This window comes from Drosophila obscura, unplaced genomic scaffold, assembly GCF_018151105.1.
Source record: "Drosophila obscura isolate BZ-5 IFL unplaced genomic scaffold, ASM1815110v1 contig_208, whole genome shotgun sequence".
In the NCBI taxonomy this organism is placed as follows: Eukaryota; Metazoa; Arthropoda; class Insecta; order Diptera; family Drosophilidae; genus Drosophila; species Drosophila obscura.
The window spans coordinates 3350969-3370343 of record NW_024542799.1 but is presented as its reverse complement, the minus strand read 5'-3'; the positions used below and the strand labels follow the sequence as shown (position 1 = coordinate 3370343).

The following is a 19375-nucleotide window of genomic DNA, read 5'->3' as shown; positions in this document are numbered from 1 at the left end:
CTCCCCTTCTCTGCGATCTCTGTCCAACCAAACCACCAAAAACAACACCAAAACTGAACAAGAACTACAACAGTTATACACTGTACTACAAACAAAAAAACCAACCAACAAAAGCAACACCAAAAACAAAAATTACCATATGAAAAAAAAAGAAAAGAAAAAGAAAAAAAAAACAAAATCTTGTTTCATTTCACATTCGCAGACCACTAAAAACTCACTCTCTGAGATTGAGAAACGTGAACGAAGAGCTATGGAACGCAAGCTCTCCGAGTTGGAGGAAGAGCTCAAGGTAATTACAAACGAGTCCTTTGCTATCCGTAAGCCCTAGCGGCTGCCACTGACACTGCCGCTGCCACTATTGTTGCTGTTTGAAATTGAAATTGTGTTCTGAGAACAGGAGTCGAAATTGATTGCCTTCCCTCCACTGTTCTTTATTTCCCTTTCTGTTTCTGATTATACTGTTTTTAGATTATCTTTTTTTTCTATTTTGGCCAAAAGTTTTGATTTTTGCTTTTCCTTATCGATATAACACAGGGCTGCATGCAACCCGCGTTCCAATCTTATTCAGTTTTTATACCCTTGCAGATATTACGATTGTACTAGAATGTCTGTCCGTTTTTGTTCAATCTGGTACATCACAAATACCTTATTTTACAGTACGTGAGATTGAAGGAAAATGATCGCTAGTTAATGTGTGTAGCTGACATGGGAACTATCGATCTGCAAGGGTATCTAGAGCTTCGGCTGCCGAAGCTAATTCTTTCATTTTCGTAGTGATTGATTTTTTCTTTATTAACCCATTATTATTTTAAGAAAATTGACTAAAGCGAATTGTGCTTTCTGTTCTTATGATCAGAATCCGTAATTTTGGCTGATTCCTCCAACTCCTGCCTATTCCTGCTACACCCCTTGCACCCCTCGTTGTAGCAATACATATTTTCATTAAAATACCTTTCGTTTCTTGCTTTTACCTTTTGGCCAGTTTTGCTATTTATACCAAAGAACACCAAGTTACCTAGCCTAGTCCACTCTGTGACACTGTTTTATCTAAATTCGATTTACAATGTCTTATATCTGCTGTACATTGAAGCGATTGTTTTTGATTTCTGTTTGCCATTTGTTTTGACCCCATTCCTCCACCGAAAATTGGCATCTTTGTCATCCCGTTTATTTGTTTGATTTCCCAATATGAATTGCAATTACATCAAATATCAGACATGCCTCGAGATTTCATCTACATCAGATACTACTCTTCTCCATTATGTTTCTCTCTCTCATCATCATCATCATCATTGTCATTGTCATTGTCAGACTCTCTTTCTCATTCTGTCGATCATCATTGTCATCCTTTTATGATTTTTGGTCACTGTTTCCTCCCACATGCGTTACACGTTATCCGTTACACGTTACCCGTTGACCGTTATAAGTCTATCTCTCGCACTCTCTTAACCGTTATAAAGCAATGCGCGCTATCTCTCATTCAAAAACAAAAGCTCACTTAAATTTGTTTTTCTTTTCTCTCTCTCTCTTCCCACGCGCCTCATCGATCGATCGATTGTTTTTATATTTTCTTGCGTCGCCGCTGTTCTTGTATGATTTCGTTTTGATTTTTTTTGATTGGTGATTTTTAGCTGTTGCAGAAGCTAAAGACTGAGAACGACCGCCTGCGCGCCGAGAACCGTGCCCTCACGCGGGTCGTCTCAAAGCTGACCACATCGGCCCAGAGCCAGCTGGCCAAGGCCAAATAGAGCTATATCGAAACGCATTTCAATCGCCTAAGCACAACCCCCCACCACCCAAATCACACAGAACCACAAAAACAAAAAGCAAACAATCTCACAAATGCGCGAATACCGTTATCGTCTCTATATATTGAATACTATATTTAACACATTTAGATGTCGTTTTGAATACTCGAATGATAAATAAGTATAATCCGAATATATCAGCACTTGTAACAATAATTAAGTGGAATTAGTGGTTACCTTTGAGCTCATTATGGGGCTTGAGGACCGCTCACTGGCAATACATACAGATAGAAACATCTGCGTATCAATAATCTAAAGCTTCGATGAACTCTATGGGTAGCGAAAATCTTTTATATATATATATATATACATATATAGTACAATCTTGTTCCCACGGCTTGTTTTGCTCTAGATCAAAAAATGTTTGCGAATTTATTATGTGTATACAATATCAATATATCATATGTACTTATGGGAACCACAAACCACTTGAACTGTAACCGCACTGATTAAGTAACGTAAATCAAAACTATACTCACACACGAATCAAAGTAAAGTTAATTCAAAAGCCAACGAAGCGCAAAACGCTCAATTGCCCCACCATCAGCATCAAACTCACAGCATCAGCACCAGGGCCCCCGGTCAAAGGATCTGCTCTCTGTCCAGCCGCACATCAGAGGGGAGAAGGGAAAGGTACAACAGTGGTCTAGTGGATGCTGGAAGCTTTACGGTAAATCAGACCCACCACCAGACCCTGACATGTGACATTTCTATGAACCACCTGCGCCCAAATACTATTATCAGCTGGCTGTTGTTGTTTTGTTGTTATACACATACCAAAAAAATAAATAAACCTAATAAAAAATATATTTTTTATCAATAACTTTCTTATGGAGTGTTTCAAAAACGTTTTTCTTATTGGATATTAGAGCCTGAGTTTTATTTCTTAAAGGATTTGATTACTAAAGCTGAAGTTGGATTGTAACCTAGAGAGGAATACAAAATAGGAAATAAAGAAAAGCCAATTAGATTTTCCTTTGTTTCCATCGATCTTTTTATAAAAAAACTTTGCTCGAATTATAAAGACACATTTTGGACATAGATCCCACCAAAGATCATGCTCACTGCTAAAAATAATAGATTTTAAAAATAAATAAAAAAATAAATTATTTAAATTAAAGAATAATATATTGTAGTTATATCATTTGCGATCCAACTTAAGCTTATACGTATATAAATCATTAATCTGGATTATAACTCTGTATTTAGATTTTAAATTTTCTATTGAAAACATTTTGAAGCATTCTGAATGTATATATGCAATAAATCTTTACTTAATAATCGTACTTTATTATACATACATACATATATGTATACACACACCATATTTAGTGTCTATTCTAACTATTCTATGGAGTTTTTCCTCTTGTTGTTGATATTGTTACAAGTTTTATATGCCAATTTGTTTATCCCTTTGTGTGTGTTCTCGACACCAACACCAATACCCATCGACCGATCCTGAGCTATGAAATAAACGAAACCTTTGTCCACTGTCGTTCTTATTTAACATAACGCTGTTTATCGTTTTCCATTCCGTCCCCATGCCATGGGACGGCATTATCCACCATATCTCCAGAACATCTGGCATCCGCATCAGGCATCTGTATTCATGTGATTAATTCGACAATATATGACCAACCGATCGCCTATAGCTTATCATGGCACACGAAACGCGTCATGAAGTCATGAAGAGCACACGAATCATTGAACAGATCTCATAGATACTCGTACTGCTCGTATTATCGGAATTTCTATATAGTTTGTGGTTGCATGCATGTTATCTGTGGTTCTCTCCTGCTCAGGGCGTCCAGATATGTTGATGTTTTTACGAGTAGGTAATTACTAATCGTTTGTTTGTTGTTTCTGTTGTTTTTGTTGTTGATGCTGCTGATGATGCTGCGGCAGCATTCCTCAAACTAACGAAGCATGTCCCACGCACATTCACTCCCCGAACTTGTGCCTCCTCTCTGTGCTCTGTGCTGTATCCATATCTTGTGCATACATATGTATACATACATAAATCGTTTGTACTAATTTGATTCCACTTTGATCCACAGCAACTCGATGCCTACAAGTCGGATAATCATCGCCTGAAGGAGGAGAACGCGGCGCTGATTAGAGTTATTAGCAAATTAAGTAAATGAAATGATGTCTCCACTGTATTGCTGTATGGATCGAGGATCATCATCATCATCTGTATCATTGAGAAACAACCATTTTTACGTTATTCACTAGCTGGGAACGGGCTGAAAAATAAAAATAATAGTGGAGAAGAGCAGAGTGAAGAAGAAGGAAAGGTGCGAAATTCGCTAGAAAGGGGGAAATTTCAAAATTTTGTTTATTAATTGTGTTAGAGATATTTAAGCATAAGGTGAAACCATGTTTCCACAATATCGTTGAGAATTGTTTCGTTCGTTTTATATAAAGATAAATCATATGTATTTGGTCAAATTTTATATACAAAATAGTGAAAATTATTAATTAATAAAATTGCACAGATCAAGCCTAACTATATACAATGTAAATCAATTGTGTAAGGATCGAGTGGAAAGCAGAAAAGCAAACAAAAATGCAAAAAACCTTTACATACAAAACTGAGAACATATTCATCAAATGAGCCCTAGTTACAGATTAGTTTAACTACGTAATACATATACATACATACATACATACATATATAAATATATACATAATACATATATATTTTTTCATATATAAATTATATATATACACATTGCATATTATATATATTTAGAGCAACTGAATCATAAGTTCGACATTTGAATGTTTAATATCATCGAGTAACCACAAGAGAACCGAAGAAGAAGAGTTGTTTTCGAAACCAGCCCACGCGTCAACGTACTAAGTGTAATCATTATCATCCGTATCATTCGTAATTGTGTTTAGTGTACCCTATCCCCCATTTATATACCCACCACACCACCCCCATAATCTGAGGAGCGTACCGAATATAAGCTCCATGGCGCTCATCTACAATATATATGTAGTTACAGATACATACGTGAGAGCATATCAGGATATGCTGCCCTGCATATGCACGATTACATCTACTATTCGATTACGTTAATTATTAATTAGCAGACACCCCTAGTTTCTCCATCACTTTGAATCGTATTATATCGTACTATATTTTACCGTCGCTTATAACGAAACAAATGATCATACGCCTATGCATATTTCTGTTATTTATTAAATTCGCCTAAGAGATTTTTGTGTTACTCGTAAATGGAAACGATAAACATACAACAAACCGCAAAAAAAAAAATTAATTAATATAAATCGTGAATTGTGTAATATGTAAAATTGTGTGAGAAAATATTTAAGAAAATTTGATTCAAATACGAAACTTAATAAATGTGATCGCAAGCAAACTAAATATCCTATTGAATGGGTGGAGGTGTGTTATGCTGTTGATTTTGCATACCCCAAAACGTTCTGGTCTTGAGCAGATAACAAAGCTGTCGATTTCGTGAGAAATTCTCCATATCTGTCATTCAAGGTTTACAATTTCTTTGATAACATACACGGTAATAATTTAATTATTTGCAGATAAAACGCTGTCTGAAATGATCCTCTGACAAATCTGTTTGCAGCGCATTTATTGGACGCTATACCACAACTTGTATGGGTTATATCAACTTTATCGTTAATCGAAAAAAAAGAGTTATATTCACAAGGTGAGTTCGTTTAAGTCTCTACATTATATTATTATTCAAATTTCGATCAAAGCCTCATATCTTGGACAAGATCGTTCTACATGCGAAAATATTTCAAGAAAGGGTGTAAGGATAGGGTCCTACCTAATATACTGATTTCTTCACTCTACCACAATCGGGTATAGAAAGACAACAGCGTTAAACAGATTTCTATATATACATGTACATATGTACAACATCCAAAATAAACGTAGATTACGAATCTTGGATATACATTTTCATTTCCATGAGTCAAATATCCGTACACCACCACAGCCTTGGTTAATAATATCGTGAAAAGTAAATCAAGATACTCCAAATGCTCGTTGTTTGTTTTTTTTTTTTGATGATATTTGGAACCACACCACCTTAACAAAAAGCTTCAATATTACTTTATGATATTAGATTTACGGCTGGGACACAAGCCAAGGCACATCTGGTAAACAGTATTATCACATGAAGGACCCATAAACGGTTGAAGGTTGATGCTGATCGTGAATTCCGCGAAGCTTCGGTCTCGCAGCTACTATATAAGGCACATCAGTTGAAGGCACCAAATCAGTTCAAATCTAACGTTGAGCAACCCATCACATCGTATTACCCCAAAAAAAAAAATGCAAACGAACTTCGCAATCTTAGCCACTGCTGCTACCCTGCTTCTGGCTTCCGTGGCGGCACAGGTGTGTAACGAGTGCCAGAGCAGCAACGATGCCATATGCACGAGCCAAACCCAATACAAAAATTGCATGAGTAAGTGCTATATGAGGAATTTCGATTACCGAGGAAATATCTAACTACATTTTCACCCAGACAATGTTGCCATTGGCACAGCGGCAACATGTCCCACTGGTACCGTCTGCAGCAACACTGCCGATGTCTGCGTGAAGAGTGAGTCTGTGGATGGGGTTAATATTCTGGACGTATGTGGCTCAAGCAGTGGTTCCAGTGGAGGTGCCGGAAACGGTGCAAACTGTAGTGTCTGCATTGGCAGCAACAAGTTCGCTTGCGTCAGCAAGACCCAGTATGCTCGATGTGTTGACCAAAAGGTTTCCACAACGGCCTTCGATTGCAGTACGGATGAGACTTGTGTGGCAGAGGCCCTCGCCCCCTATGGAAATCTCTGTGTGCCCAGCTGTGCCCTCACTTATATGGGAGTAAGTATCCCGTGCTGAGGTTTTTTAGCTATACTAAATCGTTTGCTTCATTTACAGTTGAGTGCGGATACTAGCACTTGCACCAACGAAATTTATACGCCGCCGCCCGTAGTTACTGTTCCTACTCAAGATGATTTGAAGGAAGCCTGTTCAACTTCTACAAATACAAATGTGTTCTTCAACGAAGAAAATACCGCCGACTTGACATGCAGTAGTTATATTTACTGCGAGAATCTTGGAGATTCGTCTTGGCTTGCTATCTTATACAGTTGCACGTCCCCCACTCCATACTACAGCGCGGCAGCGAATAAATGCACCGCAACTAAACCGACTAGGTGTACGGAGTAGGACTACATAGGTCCAGCCTTATGGTATGGTATGGTCGCTAAACGAATATACAAACAGATGTTCCCAAAAGATACGAAATAAACACCCGTATTGCATCGAAAGAAAATTCTCAAAAAGTTGTTTGGTAAAAGTAATGCAGACATATCTAATTTGGATTTGTAATACACTTTTAATGATTCATAGTTGAAATTTTGACCTAGACTATTGGGTAGATTATTCTTACAATTAAAATTAAGTGTGTGTTGCCTAAACTCCAGGAGCCATGTGCAGGTGCAGTAGTTAACGTCAGCGAAAGGAACTCTATGGTTTTGGATGTAATTAGAAGCCTCGAGATGTTAGGCAATATTTGCCTGGAAATACAAAAACAAATTACGACCAAGCAATAAACGGAGAAACCATTAAAAACTAGACGACGAGTGTGTTTATAACAGCACGCGTCATAATTAGATGTATACATGTACATACAAATTGGTAAAGTAAAAGTAAAAGCATTTTCAAACTAATTATGTATTCATGTTGAGGACGAATCAAAGCTACTAGACCTTGATATTGTGTAGGCATATTATAGTTTAGATGTCGTTGAAATTAATGGGCTAAGTTCTGTACATTGATGGCGGTAAACACTTGGACATAAACATTTGCACACATATGTATGTATACGTCAGCGGGTCTAAATATACATGCGGATACAAACATACGAATATGATATTCCCACTCGGCTGCCGCCTGCCTGCCTGCCTGATTTATCTGGCGCACAGTTTCGTTCAACGAGGGGAAATTTCAATATTCGAAAACTCATTTCATTGCACATACACACACACACGTACGTCTCAGCATCTGCTCACACAGATACGGCTTACAACCTACGAGAATATAAGTACAATGAAAACTTTTTTCTTAATTATTCTTAATATTTCATAGAGACAAAGGCAAAGCTCTTGCTGCTGCTGCTTGTGGTGCTGTTGCATTGGCAGCGATTGTCGCGGCAATTAAACATTAAATCAAATGAATTGCAGAATCCCCCAGAGCTGACACTGAACGTCGGACAGGATGGTATGGGGCGGGGCCGGCAGACACTGCGGCTGGCCAGCCCCCATCTAAATGCGCAAATGGAAATTATGGCCATTGACGACGCATGATCGGCCCGGGACGCTGTATGTGGGCAGTGGCGAGTGTACAAACTGCAAAGTAGAAACACACACAAGCACGCACACACGTACGGAATTAGAAAATGATGGATAGTGGCTGCCTGCACTGGCTGGCTGGCTGGCATAGCTTCGCATTGGCATACAAACCTTTGGCACTTTCTGCGTTGTCGCCATGTAGCCAACGCAAAACGATTGCGTCGTATGGCTCCACATCACCTCGCCGCTGCTCTGCTTCGGATAGTAGAGCAATGTCAAGGCGCCGGCATATAGATCCTGCTGCTGTGGCAGCAGCGGAGAGTCGAGAAACTTTTGTGTGAACGTCTTGTGCAGACTAGTCACGGCACAGTCGCTGGTGAAAGCTCCGTTGCATATCTCTCTGGCCAGCAGCGTCTTCATCAGGTACTCCCCGTTGCCGGTCGTGCAGGTCGCTATCGCCAGATCGTCTGTGTCGGTAGCCCAACAGCCAGCCCCATAGGTTGCCGCCTGGCCCACCCGCCCTGGCACTTTAAGCAGTATTCCGCCGGAACTGCAGCCCGCTGCAGTGTTGCCGGAGCCGTCGACGCACACGGCCCCCACAGTGTCCAGCGATGCTGCGAGTTCCACTTCATTGCTCGCATCGGGCACAGGGACGGGCTCTTCGGAGGCGGCCTTGTTGTTTCTGCTGCCCACAACCAGATCGTATTTACTCTTGTAATGATTGAACTGGAATTTCGCTTTCGATGAGATCATTAAGCTACTGTCTAAATGGAAGTTCATAGATTAATTTAAATTATTCAAAAGAATTTATTAGGTACAAACCATCCACCATTGAACATCCCACTTCGTCGGCATAGCGCTCCGCTCCGCTTCCAGCTAATACCATGGGCGGTATGCGTTCCAGGAGCTGGGGATTCGACTGTGCCTCACAGATCTGGCGAGCCAGCTGAATGGGATTCTTCACCCGGCTGACATTTGTGCACGCTCCGAAGTTCAGGGTAGATCCGTTCATTATAGCGGCATCACACTGCACAGAACCGTCCATACAGAGATTCGAGCCGTAGCCGGCATTCGTGTAGCCGCAGTTCTCCAGGCGAATTATGGCAGCCTCACAGGCATCTACGGCTGATCCCCCATTTCGCAAAATGTCCGTGGCCCGGATACACGCCTCTTTAATCACCCGTTGGTATTTGGTCTCATCGATGCAGTTTCCAGCCCCTGAAACAATATGCGCCCATCAATCTTCAAGCTGTCTGCCAGCAAGAAACAGCCGACAAAATTAGAAAAATACGAACCTGTATGCACCGCTACGAAACCAGACATTATTCTAATTGTTTGTGTTTTTGATGCGCCACACTCGGGCGTAAACAATTTGAAATAGGGATGTAAGAATATATTGATATCAATATATCTATATATATACATTTTTTCGATATAATCATCAATATTTTTGTTCGATAAATATGTTCGATAAAAGTGAAATCGAAGGACATCGATACTGGCAGAGTATTCTACGAGAGGAAAATCGACGTTTCGCCATCTCTCTTTTGCAAACAAGTTCGTTTTCTTGGTATATTTGTGGTGTAATTTCGAAAATGAGGAGGTATATCTCAGTATATTTCCGACGGTCAGGCAGGTATACTTTATTAATAAATCCGCGGTCACACTGATTTGCACAAAAAAAACACATATTTTTGAACCACTGTAATGTATACTATATAAAGGAATAAATACAAGTTTTGAGCAACTAAATGCCCTTGCAATCGAATGTACAGCCGAGCCACAAGTGAAATGTGAAAAGAAAGTGATTTGTTAGTCGAATAACTGCTTGTGTGTGTTTGTATTGTGTGACGTACGCTTGCTGCGCTGCGACTGTGCTGTTACTGCGCTTCGCTGCACCACTGCAACGCAAAATACGCGACGAAAATAGGAAAACCCGATACCATTATTCGCGCAACGGGCTGAAGTAATGGAAAAGTTTCCACTGAAGGGCAGTAGGGAGGCTGCGGCAGAGGGGAACAGCTACATAACCGCCTACCAAACGGTAATGAAAAAGGTAAGCCCACGCATCAGGGAATGGAGTGGAATGATAAGCCTGGTAGATTTCTCAATCAGCTACGTGCACACGTTCATACATACACACGTATGTACATATTCATACGGTAGTTGCGACGCACACAAATTTGGCGTAAAGGGGCGGAAATGCTGCTGTTTTTGTGTCCATGGCAGTGATTTGTGCCTCTGTGTGTGTGTGGGCAGCAACAGTGTCTGCGTACTAATGGTACCTCCCCCCCACACTGGGTCGAACGACGATCTTAATCTTATCAATATCTGAGCGTAAACAAAGAACCCGTGTACCTTTATATATTCCGAAATTGACGCTCTGCATTTGTGTGTTCTTTCAGTCAAACGGTCACACGAGCGGAGCCGGTGCTGAGGGCGAAGGCGATGCAAATTATCACGATCATCCGCTCGCGCCTCTCTCAAAACTAACCACCTCACTCACAGCGCCGGCCACAGACGACGAAGACATGATCGACATAACGCCGCGCTCCAGTCCAGGCGATGTGATCGGCGGCGGAGGCGGCAGCAGCAGCGGTGGCTACCATCGCGAGACTGCCACAGAGTCGGACACTGAGCGAGATTTCGCGCACGCAGGCAATCATCACAATCAGCGGACTATGCACCATCACCACCACCAGCATGTGCCAACTCACAGTGCCTTCGGGGACCCCATTGACGGTGAGTAGCCAGACGACATTTGCTTATCCAAGCACAGCATTAACTTTTCATTGCGTAAAGCACCGTGTGACACCAATCGCTCCGCAGAGTAAAGTGCGGAGTGTTAATCAAGATCATGATCATATGAGTACAGCAGACGGCCGGTCCGGCGATGTCACGTCAATTCTGATGCCGTGGCACAGCTGTACCCGCTTGACTGCCTCAGTGCTGCTCGGCCGTGTGGTGGTGTGCTTTGGCGGGGAATTCAATTAATACATGTGATGATTAGCATACAGACATGTGCATCGTTGTGGGGCCAATGTCGCGGTCTCCAGCTGTCTGCCACCTATTGGCAGTTATTTATTCCGATGAAATTTATTATGCTAATTCATGGAAATACATATCTCAATTTACCTAAACAGACGTATGAATTATGGTGTTATCACGGCGCTAATAAGATCATTTCGTTATTGCTACTATAACAAACTCAATTGGACTCAAGTCAAGAAATTCAAAACAGCACCCCTACCCCACTCAAGTGTTTACAGTGTCAACATTTCAAAACGAGAAATCAATCATATTCATTCCCATTGCTATTCTGATGAAAAATAACAAAACATGTGCAATGGAATCTGCAAGCCATTCAGTACCATAATGTCTAGGCACCCCACTAGAGTGTTTATAGAGTAAATTCAGAATGTGTGTTAAGAAGTCGAAACATATGTATTTAATATGTCCACTGCTTTAGGCGCACTATCGTTCTATGGCTCGTCGGATGTGCAAGATGATATACCTGGCATCGGCCAGTATGAGGATTTCCACACCATCGACTGGCAGCGGGACATTGCACGAGACCGTATGCGACATCGCTACATAGTGAAGAAGCGACAGGACTCTGTGTGGGATCTCATCAAGGTAAGAGCTATCTATCACCGGCACTATGTCTAAATAAATCAAGTTTCAACCTACAACAGGGCTCCATTGATGCCGGCTCTGGGTGGCTGTGCGTTCTGCTCGTTGGCATTGCGGCCGGCTGCGTGGCGGGGATGGTGGATATAGGCGCCAGCTGGATGTCGGATCTGAAGCACGGCATTTGTCCGCCCGCATTTTGGTTCAATCGCGAACAATGCTGCTATCCGGCCAAGCAATCGGTGTTCGAGGAGGGCAACTGTTCCACGGTGAGTAATAATTCTTGTAAATTGAACTTGAATTGAATTGAACTTCAATCTTCCTTTTCAGTGGAAAACCTGGCCGGAGATCTTTGGCCTGAGCCGCAATGGCACGGGACCGTATATAATCTCGTACATCTGGTACGTGCTGTGGGCGTTGCTGTTTGCCTCGCTCAGCGCTTCACTGGTGCGAATGTTTGCCCCGTACGCCTGCGGGTCTGGTATTCCGGAGATTAAGACTATCCTGTCGGGCTTCATCATACGCGGCTATCTGGGCAAATGGACCCTGCTGATCAAATCGGTGGGCCTGATGCTGTCGGTGTCCGCTGGCCTGACCCTGGGCAAGGAGGGCCCCATGGTCCACATCGCTAGTTGCATCGGTAATATATTCTCGCATCTGTTCCCCAAGTACGGCCGGAACGAGGCCAAAAAGCGTGAGATACTTTCGGCAGCAGCTGCGGCAGGGGTCTCCGTGGCTTTCGGGGCACCGATTGGAGGAGTTCTGTTCTCGCTGGAGGAGGTGTCCTACTACTTCCCCTTGAAGACGCTGTGGCGTTCCTTCTTCTGTGCGCTGATTGCTGCCTTCGTACTGCGTTCGCTAACTCCTTTCGGGAACGAGCACTCAGTGCTCTTCTTCGTGGAGTACAACAAGCCATGGATCTTCTTCGAACTTATTCCCTTTGTGTTTCTGGGAATCATGGGAGTATGCAATGTCTGGCTACCACATTATTCGTCTTTACTAATCTGGCTTTACTTGTAGGGAGTGATTGGAACGTTCTTTATCAAGGCCAATTTGTGGTGGTGCCGCTACAGGAAGTTCAGCAAGCTGGGCCAATATCCAGTCATGGAAGTGCTGTTTGTCACCCTGGTCACCGGCATCATCTGCTATCCGAATCCATTCACCCGCATGAACATGAACGAGCTGATCTTTCTGTTGGTTAGCAAATGCTCACCCGGTGATGTCACTAATCCCTTGTGGTGGGTACATCAAATGAATTTTTCTACATGCAAATGATTTCTCTTTTTTGTTTCCCTTACAGCGACTACAAGCGAATGAACATTACAATGGGTAACAGTGTCATTGAGGTCACAGAGCCCGGTCCCGGCATCTATAGCTCCATTTGGCTGCTCATGCTCACCTTTATACTTAAACTGGCTCTGACCATCTTTACGTTTGGCATGAAAGTGCCGGCTGGTCTCTTTATACCGTCCTTGCTGCTGGGCGCCATCATGGGCCGCATTGTGGGCATCGGCGTGGAGCAGTTTGCGTACAGCTATCCCAACATTTGGTTCTTCACGGGAGAGTGCGCGGACAGCAATCTCATTACACCCGGCCTGTATGCGGTGGTAGGCGCTGCAGCCGTGTTAGGCGGCGTCACACGCATGACTGTCTCCTTGGTGGTCATCATGTTTGAGTTGACGGGCGGCGTGCGGTACATTGTTCCGCTCATGGCAGCCGCCATGGCCTCCAAGTGGGTGGGCGATGCTTTGGGCAGACAGGGCATCTACGATGCGCACATTGCGCTCAACGGTTATCCGTTCCTGGACAGCAAGGAGGAGTTTGCGCATACCACGCTGGCCGCAGATGTAATGCAGCCCAAGTGAGTAATACCCAAATTCTGGGATTTGTCTATTAAATTAACGCCATTTTATTTTTAGACGCAATGAAACTCTTAATGTCATCACACAAGACTCCATGACGGTGGACGATGTGGAGAACCTGCTGAAGGAGACCGAACACAATGGCTATCCAGTGGTGGTGTCCACAGAGAATCAATATTTGGTTGGCTTTGTTTTGCGCAGGGATCTCAACTTGGCCATCGGTGAGTGCTGCTCTACTACGCTTGTATTTCCCCCATATTCATATTCGTGTTTCTTCTAGGAAATGCCAAGCGTCTGATCGAGGGCATCAGCAGCAGTTCCATAGTATTATTCACCTCGACCACGCCAACCCAAAATCTGGGACCCCAACCTCTCAAGCTAAAAAAGATACTCGATATGGCGCCCATCACGGTGACCGATCAAACGCCAATGGAAACGGTAGTGGATATGTTCCGAAAGCTCGGACTGCGGCAGACCTTAGTCACACACAATGGGTGAGTGTTCGGATTCTGCGATAAAAACAAATTTCATGCTTATCACATTTCATTGCAGTCGCCTGCTCGGGGTGATTACCAAGAAGGATGTGCTGCGTCATGTGAAACAAATGGATAACGAAGACCCTAATACAGTGCTCTTCAATTGAATTTATGAGTCAATCGGGAGCTGGGTGACCGCCGTCACCGCCGCTTCTAGTTATTACTATCGCAAACCCACAATATTTGATATGTGCAAAGTGCAGATTGCAAACCTAAGCTTAAGTGAACAGTTGAACGTGTGGATATGGAGTGGATAGTGGAGTATGGAGCAGAAGTTGACTGGATTAGTAAATCGCATGGATCTGAGTAGTAGAGTTATGGTAGAGTCATCAGACGTTCGAAAGTGAGAGATTTAGCAAAATTGTGTGCAGTTCTATTATATATTTATATGTATAACCCCGTATATCTCGTTAATTGTATGTTATAATTTATTCTACGCTAGGGCAAGTGTTTCAATACAAGCAAAAGTATTCATCTAATGCCATTTTGTAATTATGTCATTGTCCTCTGTGGCACGTCTGTGTCTGCGTCTGCCAACCAATACTTTTCTCTTTGCACTATACCTTATTTTTTTTATATGTATGTATACAAAATGTATTTACCACAAGCCTGATAAAAAGTGTACACTATTGAATGTTTGGTAATGTAGTTCGTGTTGAGAATGTTTTACTTTGTGAACTTTATGAGAAATGGCGCAGTTTTAACGCAGTTTACCCCTCGAGATACCAGAAATAAGTCAATCAAACGCAATAGTACCAAAATGGCTATATTTTTGTTGCATTTTGTTCGAAATTCTAAACAGAGAAACTCTTGTTTATACAAACAAAACAAAAATACATAGTATATATATCTACACATGGTATTTGTTAGAGATCTGAAAAATTTTAAAATAAACTCGTGTAAATAGCAACCCCCTTCCCCCCCTATGAGAAGATTAACCGTACACTAACTTAAGCAGTCATGCAAATACAAGCGATTATATCAAGACCGACACAATCATCTTTCAATGCTCCACGTAGAATATCTGAAACTCGTCGCCGTAAAGGCCCGTGATCAACCAGCAGCTGTAAGAGAGTTTCAGATACACTTAAAATGCACGCGTGCCAATCAAATAATAATGTAACGAACCCATTGTCGCTGCTCCGGATAAGGCTGCCTCTGCCGCGCAATGCTCCCTTGACATACGCATGCGCACCATCGCTGACTCTGTAGTATTCCAGAGCACCGTCGCTGGCGGGGCAGTAGATGATGTTCCCATCCCGGCTGCAGGCAACGACGTTCTTGAAGGGCAATGGTATCTGCACAATCAACTGAGCCATGTCCTGCCAGAAATGATAGATGGTTAACAGGAGAATGATATGGATTTGAGAGAATATAATCACCTCATCCGCGTGTCGCATATCATGGTAGAACGCCTGTCCGCTGAGGTCGCAGCTGAGAACGAATTGATGGCCTCCCATTTCCGTCTTAAGCAGCGTGGAGACCATGAATCGATGTCGACGCAAAGCCAACAACTGCAGCTGCTTTTTTGTGGATGCAGCCTGGCGCCCAGTGCTCCAGCAGCGATAGATGCCGCCATCGTTGGTGCCCACAACAAAGTCATCTAGTCCCAGAGCCACCATGGCCGTCAGCTCCGTAGTAACAGTAGCGGGCAGAGAGTATCTGCGGAGAGGAATATAACTAAATGCAGCTACCTAAAGCTCTGATTATTACACACTCCCAATCCAGGGTCATCTGCTTGCTGAGATCCCACTGACGAACGGATCCGTTGGCATAGCAGGCGAGCAGAAGCGTTTCCGTAACCCAGTCCAAGGCGACGGCTGCACCCTGCGTGGACGATACGCTGTACATCTGTTGGATGTCCACATTGGCGTCACCGCTGCCACCACGAGACTGCTCGTACAGCCAGACAAACAGCTCCCCATCCATGGTGGATCCCGCGAACATGTTCTTGTTGAAGGGATTCGTGCACAGGCTGCGCAGGCAGGACTTCAGCGGCAGCGTCTTGACCTCCGTGTAAATCACAAAGTTGCCATGGGACATTCGCTGCGGCACGAACAGCTTCAGCTGCTGGTCCACATGCTCGCACCAGTCGTCGTGGGAAGCCACCGTTGTGACCACCAATACGGGAGCATTGTTTGTGTGGACACACAGCCAAATCGCCAGCCCCTGCGAGTTCTCCATGCCGCCCATGGCGATCTTCTGGTAGGTGAACACCTTCTGCTCTTCCTCCAGTGCTGCCTGGCTCATCGTCTGCTCTTCCAACAGTGGCGTGGGGTGCATTAGCTCCTCCTCCACCAGAGGACATATCTGACGCAGAAACTTTGCCAGCGCCCGCTCGTCGTATTCAACGCACTCGCTGTTGGCGACGCGTTGCTCTGTTTGGGTGGCCGCATGCTGCTTCTCCTGTGTCGCGGTGCACGCATCTGCACTTGGTGGCGGCGGATCCGTGCCCGTGCAGTTGTCCACCAGTGCGTGCTGCTTTTCCACAGGCTGCGTGGCCACAAATTCGACCACGGGCGAACTATAGTGCGAGAGTACATCCATTTTCTGCGAATCTACAAAGTGCGTGTGTTGTGGCTGCACCGTAGCCAAGGCAACGGGCAAGGGCAACCCTAACCCTAATATGAACTAGCGGTTTACATTTCGGAGACGATGTCCATTATGGCGATCAATCTATATGAACGCAAATGAAAACTGATGCCTGATTCCAACAGTTTTCCAAATTTATATTCCAATCAAATTGGAATATCGTCTTCTAATTCGGCGTTTGTAATTGGAATATTGGATTGAAACGTTTCAACTCTATTTTTGATGTACCTCTAGTAGGCTTTGCTTTGTGCCCAAATCGTATATGTGGCATAAGGACTTACATTTCATTTAACAATTTGCTAGACTAGCAAGAACTCTTCCGAAAGTAAGAAAAGAACAATTAATTGAGTGAAAATATGTTGGTGTCTTGGGTGCGACTGGCCACAGGTAAGAAAGGCTTTAATACGTAAATGTTGGCGATTCTGAATTGGTTAAACCCCCTGGGCAGTGGGTGCACGAATCGGCTTGAAAATTGGCCAGCGGAATGGAGCTCTGCTACAAGGCCATCCGACCGGCATGGCAAAGTTTCCACTGCAGTTGCGTTGTCTTCATGTCGCTGGCACGCTCGCCTGCAAGGGCAGCGACAAAGATGGCCAGGGCAAGAATGATGATTGCGATGATCCGTGCGAAGTGGAAAATGACAAGGCAGGCGATTCCTGCGAGGAAACTCCACCCAAATTGAGGGATCCTTGCGAGCAGGCCATGAAGGCGCCTATCGGCAAGGGTTCGGAAGAAACTTGCGACTCAGGAGACTCGTCAGAGGAGAAAGGAAAGGGATCGGGTATTAAACTGGAGCACAAGGGTCGCGAGGGCTACATTCACGCTGTCATCGGACCCGTCATCGATGTATACTTTCCCGATGAGATTCCTGAGGTCCTCAACGCCATGGAAGTGGTGGATGCACCCATTGGACGTCTGGTCCTGGAGGTAAGCCCTTGCATTTCCATTTTCCTCGCTTATTCTCATCGCTCCTCTCGGCAAGGTCTTCCACCACCTGGGCAACAACATCGTACGCTGCGTGGCCATGGACGCCACAGAGGGTCTAAGGCGTGGCCAGAAAGTCATCGACACGGGCTATCCCATTCGCGTGGCGGTGGGCAAGGCCGTCCTGGGGCGCATCCTCAATGTGGTGGGCGATCCCATTGACGAGCGCGGCGAAATCAAGAGCGAGCACCACTCGTTCATCCACAACGAGGCGCCCTTGCTCACGGAGCTGAGCGTAAAGCCGGAGATTCTAGTGACCGGCATCAAGGTGATCGATCTCCTGGCCCCCTACGTTAAGGGCGGCAAGATTGGTTTGTTCGGTGGAGCCGGAGTGGGCAAGACGGTGCTCATCATGGAGCTGATCAACAACATTGCCAAGTCGCACGGCGGCTACTCCGTGTTTGTGGGAGCCGGCGAGCGTACTCGCGAGGGCAACGATCTTTACCACGAGATGATCGAGTCCAAGGTCATTTCCCTTGAGGACGACACATCCAAGGTGGTCCTTGTCTTTGGCCAGATGAACGAGCCACCCGGCGCCCGCTCCCGTGTGGTGCTGACTGGCCTCACCATCGCCGAGTATTTCCGGGACATCGAGGGGCAGGACGTGCTGCTCTTCATTGACAACATCTTTCGCTTCACCCAGGCCGGGTCCGAGGTGTCGGCCCTGTTGGGGCGCATTCCATCTGCCGTGGGCTACCAGCCGACACTCGGCACCGACATGGGCACCATGCAGGAGCGCATCACCAGCACTCGCAATGGATCCATTACCTCGGTGCAGGCCGTCTATGTGCCCGCCGATGATCTGAGCGACCCTGCGCCGGCGGCCACCTTCTCCCACTTGGACGCCACCACAGTGCTCTCGCGTCCCATCGCCGAGCTGGGCATATATCCAGCTGTGGATCCTCTGGACTCGTCCTCCCGCATCCTCGATCCGGATGTGGTTGGGGAGGAACACTACAACGTGGCCAGAGCCGTGCAGAAGACACTGCAGGGGTACAAATCGCTACAGGACATCATCGCCATTCTCGGCATGGACGAACTCTCCGAGGAGGATAAGATCACAGTGGCACGGGCACGCAAGATCCAGCGCTTCCTCTCGCAGCCGTTCCAGGTGGCAGAGGTGTTCACCGGCTCCCCGGGCAAACTGGTGCCCATCGAGAAGTGCGTGGACGGGTTCAAGCGTCTGCTCAACGGCGAGTACGATGACATTCCGGAGATAGCCTTCTATATGGTTGGCGATGCGGATGAGGTGCTGGCGAAGGCGAATAAATTGGCCGCCAGCATGGCAGGAGATGTGGATCCGCCGCCGCCACCAAAGGCAGCCAAGAAGGAAGAGGCCAAAAAGGACGAAAAGGGAGCCACGGGCAAAGATGCCCCCAAGAAGGACGAAAAGTCAAAGGATGCACCCAAGGCAGAGGCCAAAAAGGGCGATGCTCCAAAATCCAAAGACCCTCCTCCAAAGGGTGATGCACCCAAGGGAAAGGGGGATTCTCCGAAGGACAAAAAGTAATCTTCCAAAACAACCAAATAATTTAATAATTTCAAAAATAAACGTAACATAATGGTATATTTTGGTATATTTAATCATAGTTGTGGTATATATGTTATCGATAACGCTCAG

At 44.7% G+C, this 19375-nt stretch overlaps 6 protein-coding genes across 20 annotated transcripts in view; 4 read left to right on the top strand and 2 right to left on the bottom strand.

Annotated features, from left to right (window-relative positions):
• The window catches only part of LOC111073116 (protein phosphatase 1 regulatory subunit 12A), a 32016-nt gene extending 26816 nt beyond the window's left edge, over nt 1–5200 (top strand). For 3 of the 14 annotated variants that reach the window (XM_022365257.2, XM_041594162.1, XM_041594163.1), the window contains exons 19-20: nt 203–289; nt 1632–2112. In XM_022365257.2, coding sequence (XP_022220949.2) covers nt 203–289; nt 1632–1748 — 204 coding nt within the window. In that variant the 3' untranslated portion in view covers nt 1749–2112. Of the gene's footprint in view, nt 1–202; nt 290–1631; nt 2121–3865 lie in introns of those variants that run through there. The other 11 variants (XM_041594164.1, XM_022365264.2, XM_022365259.2 and 8 more) reach the window with 7 other exon arrangements.
• An 880-nt stretch (nt 5201–6080) lies between these two features.
• Nucleotides 6081–7132, top strand: LOC111073115. Its single transcript, XM_022365249.2, has 3 exons — nt 6081–6274; nt 6335–6678; nt 6736–7132. Exons 1-3 carry the CDS (start codon nt 6139–6141, stop codon nt 7024–7026), a joined length of 771 nt encoding a protein of 256 aa, XP_022220941.2. The 5' UTR covers nt 6081–6138; the 3' UTR covers nt 7027–7132.
• Nucleotides 7133–7159: 27 nt separating this feature from the next.
• Nucleotides 7160–9557, bottom strand: LOC111073114 (threonine aspartase 1). Its single transcript, XM_022365248.2, has 4 exons — nt 9446–9557; nt 8973–9368; nt 8322–8914; nt 7160–8207 (listed from the first exon to the last, which is right to left on the bottom strand). Exons 1-4 carry the CDS (start codon nt 9471–9473, stop codon nt 8124–8126), a joined length of 1101 nt encoding a protein of 366 aa, XP_022220940.2. The 5' UTR covers nt 9474–9557; the 3' UTR covers nt 7160–8123.
• Nucleotides 9558–9719: 162 nt separating this feature from the next.
• LOC111073111 (H(+)/Cl(-) exchange transporter 3) lies at nt 9720–14657 on the top strand. Of its 2 annotated transcripts, XM_022365243.2 has the most exons (10): nt 9720–10206; nt 10556–10892; nt 11620–11786; nt 11846–12049; nt 12111–12743; nt 12801–13018; nt 13081–13641; nt 13700–13863; nt 13923–14136; nt 14195–14657. In XM_022365243.2, exons 1-10 carry the CDS (start codon nt 10120–10122, stop codon nt 14283–14285), a joined length of 2676 nt encoding a protein of 891 aa, XP_022220935.2. In that variant the 5' UTR covers nt 9720–10119; the 3' UTR covers nt 14286–14657. The 2 variants fall into 2 exon arrangements, with proteins under 2 accessions (XP_022220935.2, XP_022220936.2); XM_022365244.2 differs by lacking the exons at nt 9720–10206; nt 10556–10892 and adding an exon at nt 11428–11557.
• LOC111073113 lies at nt 14200–16987 on the bottom strand. Its single transcript, XM_022365246.2, has 4 exons — nt 15896–16987; nt 15561–15840; nt 15307–15500; nt 14200–15242 (listed from the first exon to the last, which is right to left on the bottom strand). Exons 1-4 carry the CDS (start codon nt 16723–16725, stop codon nt 15182–15184), a joined length of 1365 nt encoding a protein of 454 aa, XP_022220938.2. The 5' UTR covers nt 16726–16987; the 3' UTR covers nt 14200–15181.
• A 25-nt stretch (nt 16988–17012) lies between these two features.
• LOC111073112 (ATP synthase subunit beta, mitochondrial) lies at nt 17013–19315 on the top strand. Its single transcript, XM_022365245.2, has 3 exons — nt 17013–17157; nt 17219–17697; nt 17753–19315. Exons 1-3 carry the CDS (start codon nt 17127–17129, stop codon nt 19262–19264), a joined length of 2022 nt encoding a protein of 673 aa, XP_022220937.2. The 5' UTR covers nt 17013–17126; the 3' UTR covers nt 19265–19315.
• The last annotated feature ends 60 nt before the right edge of the window (nt 19316–19375 follow it).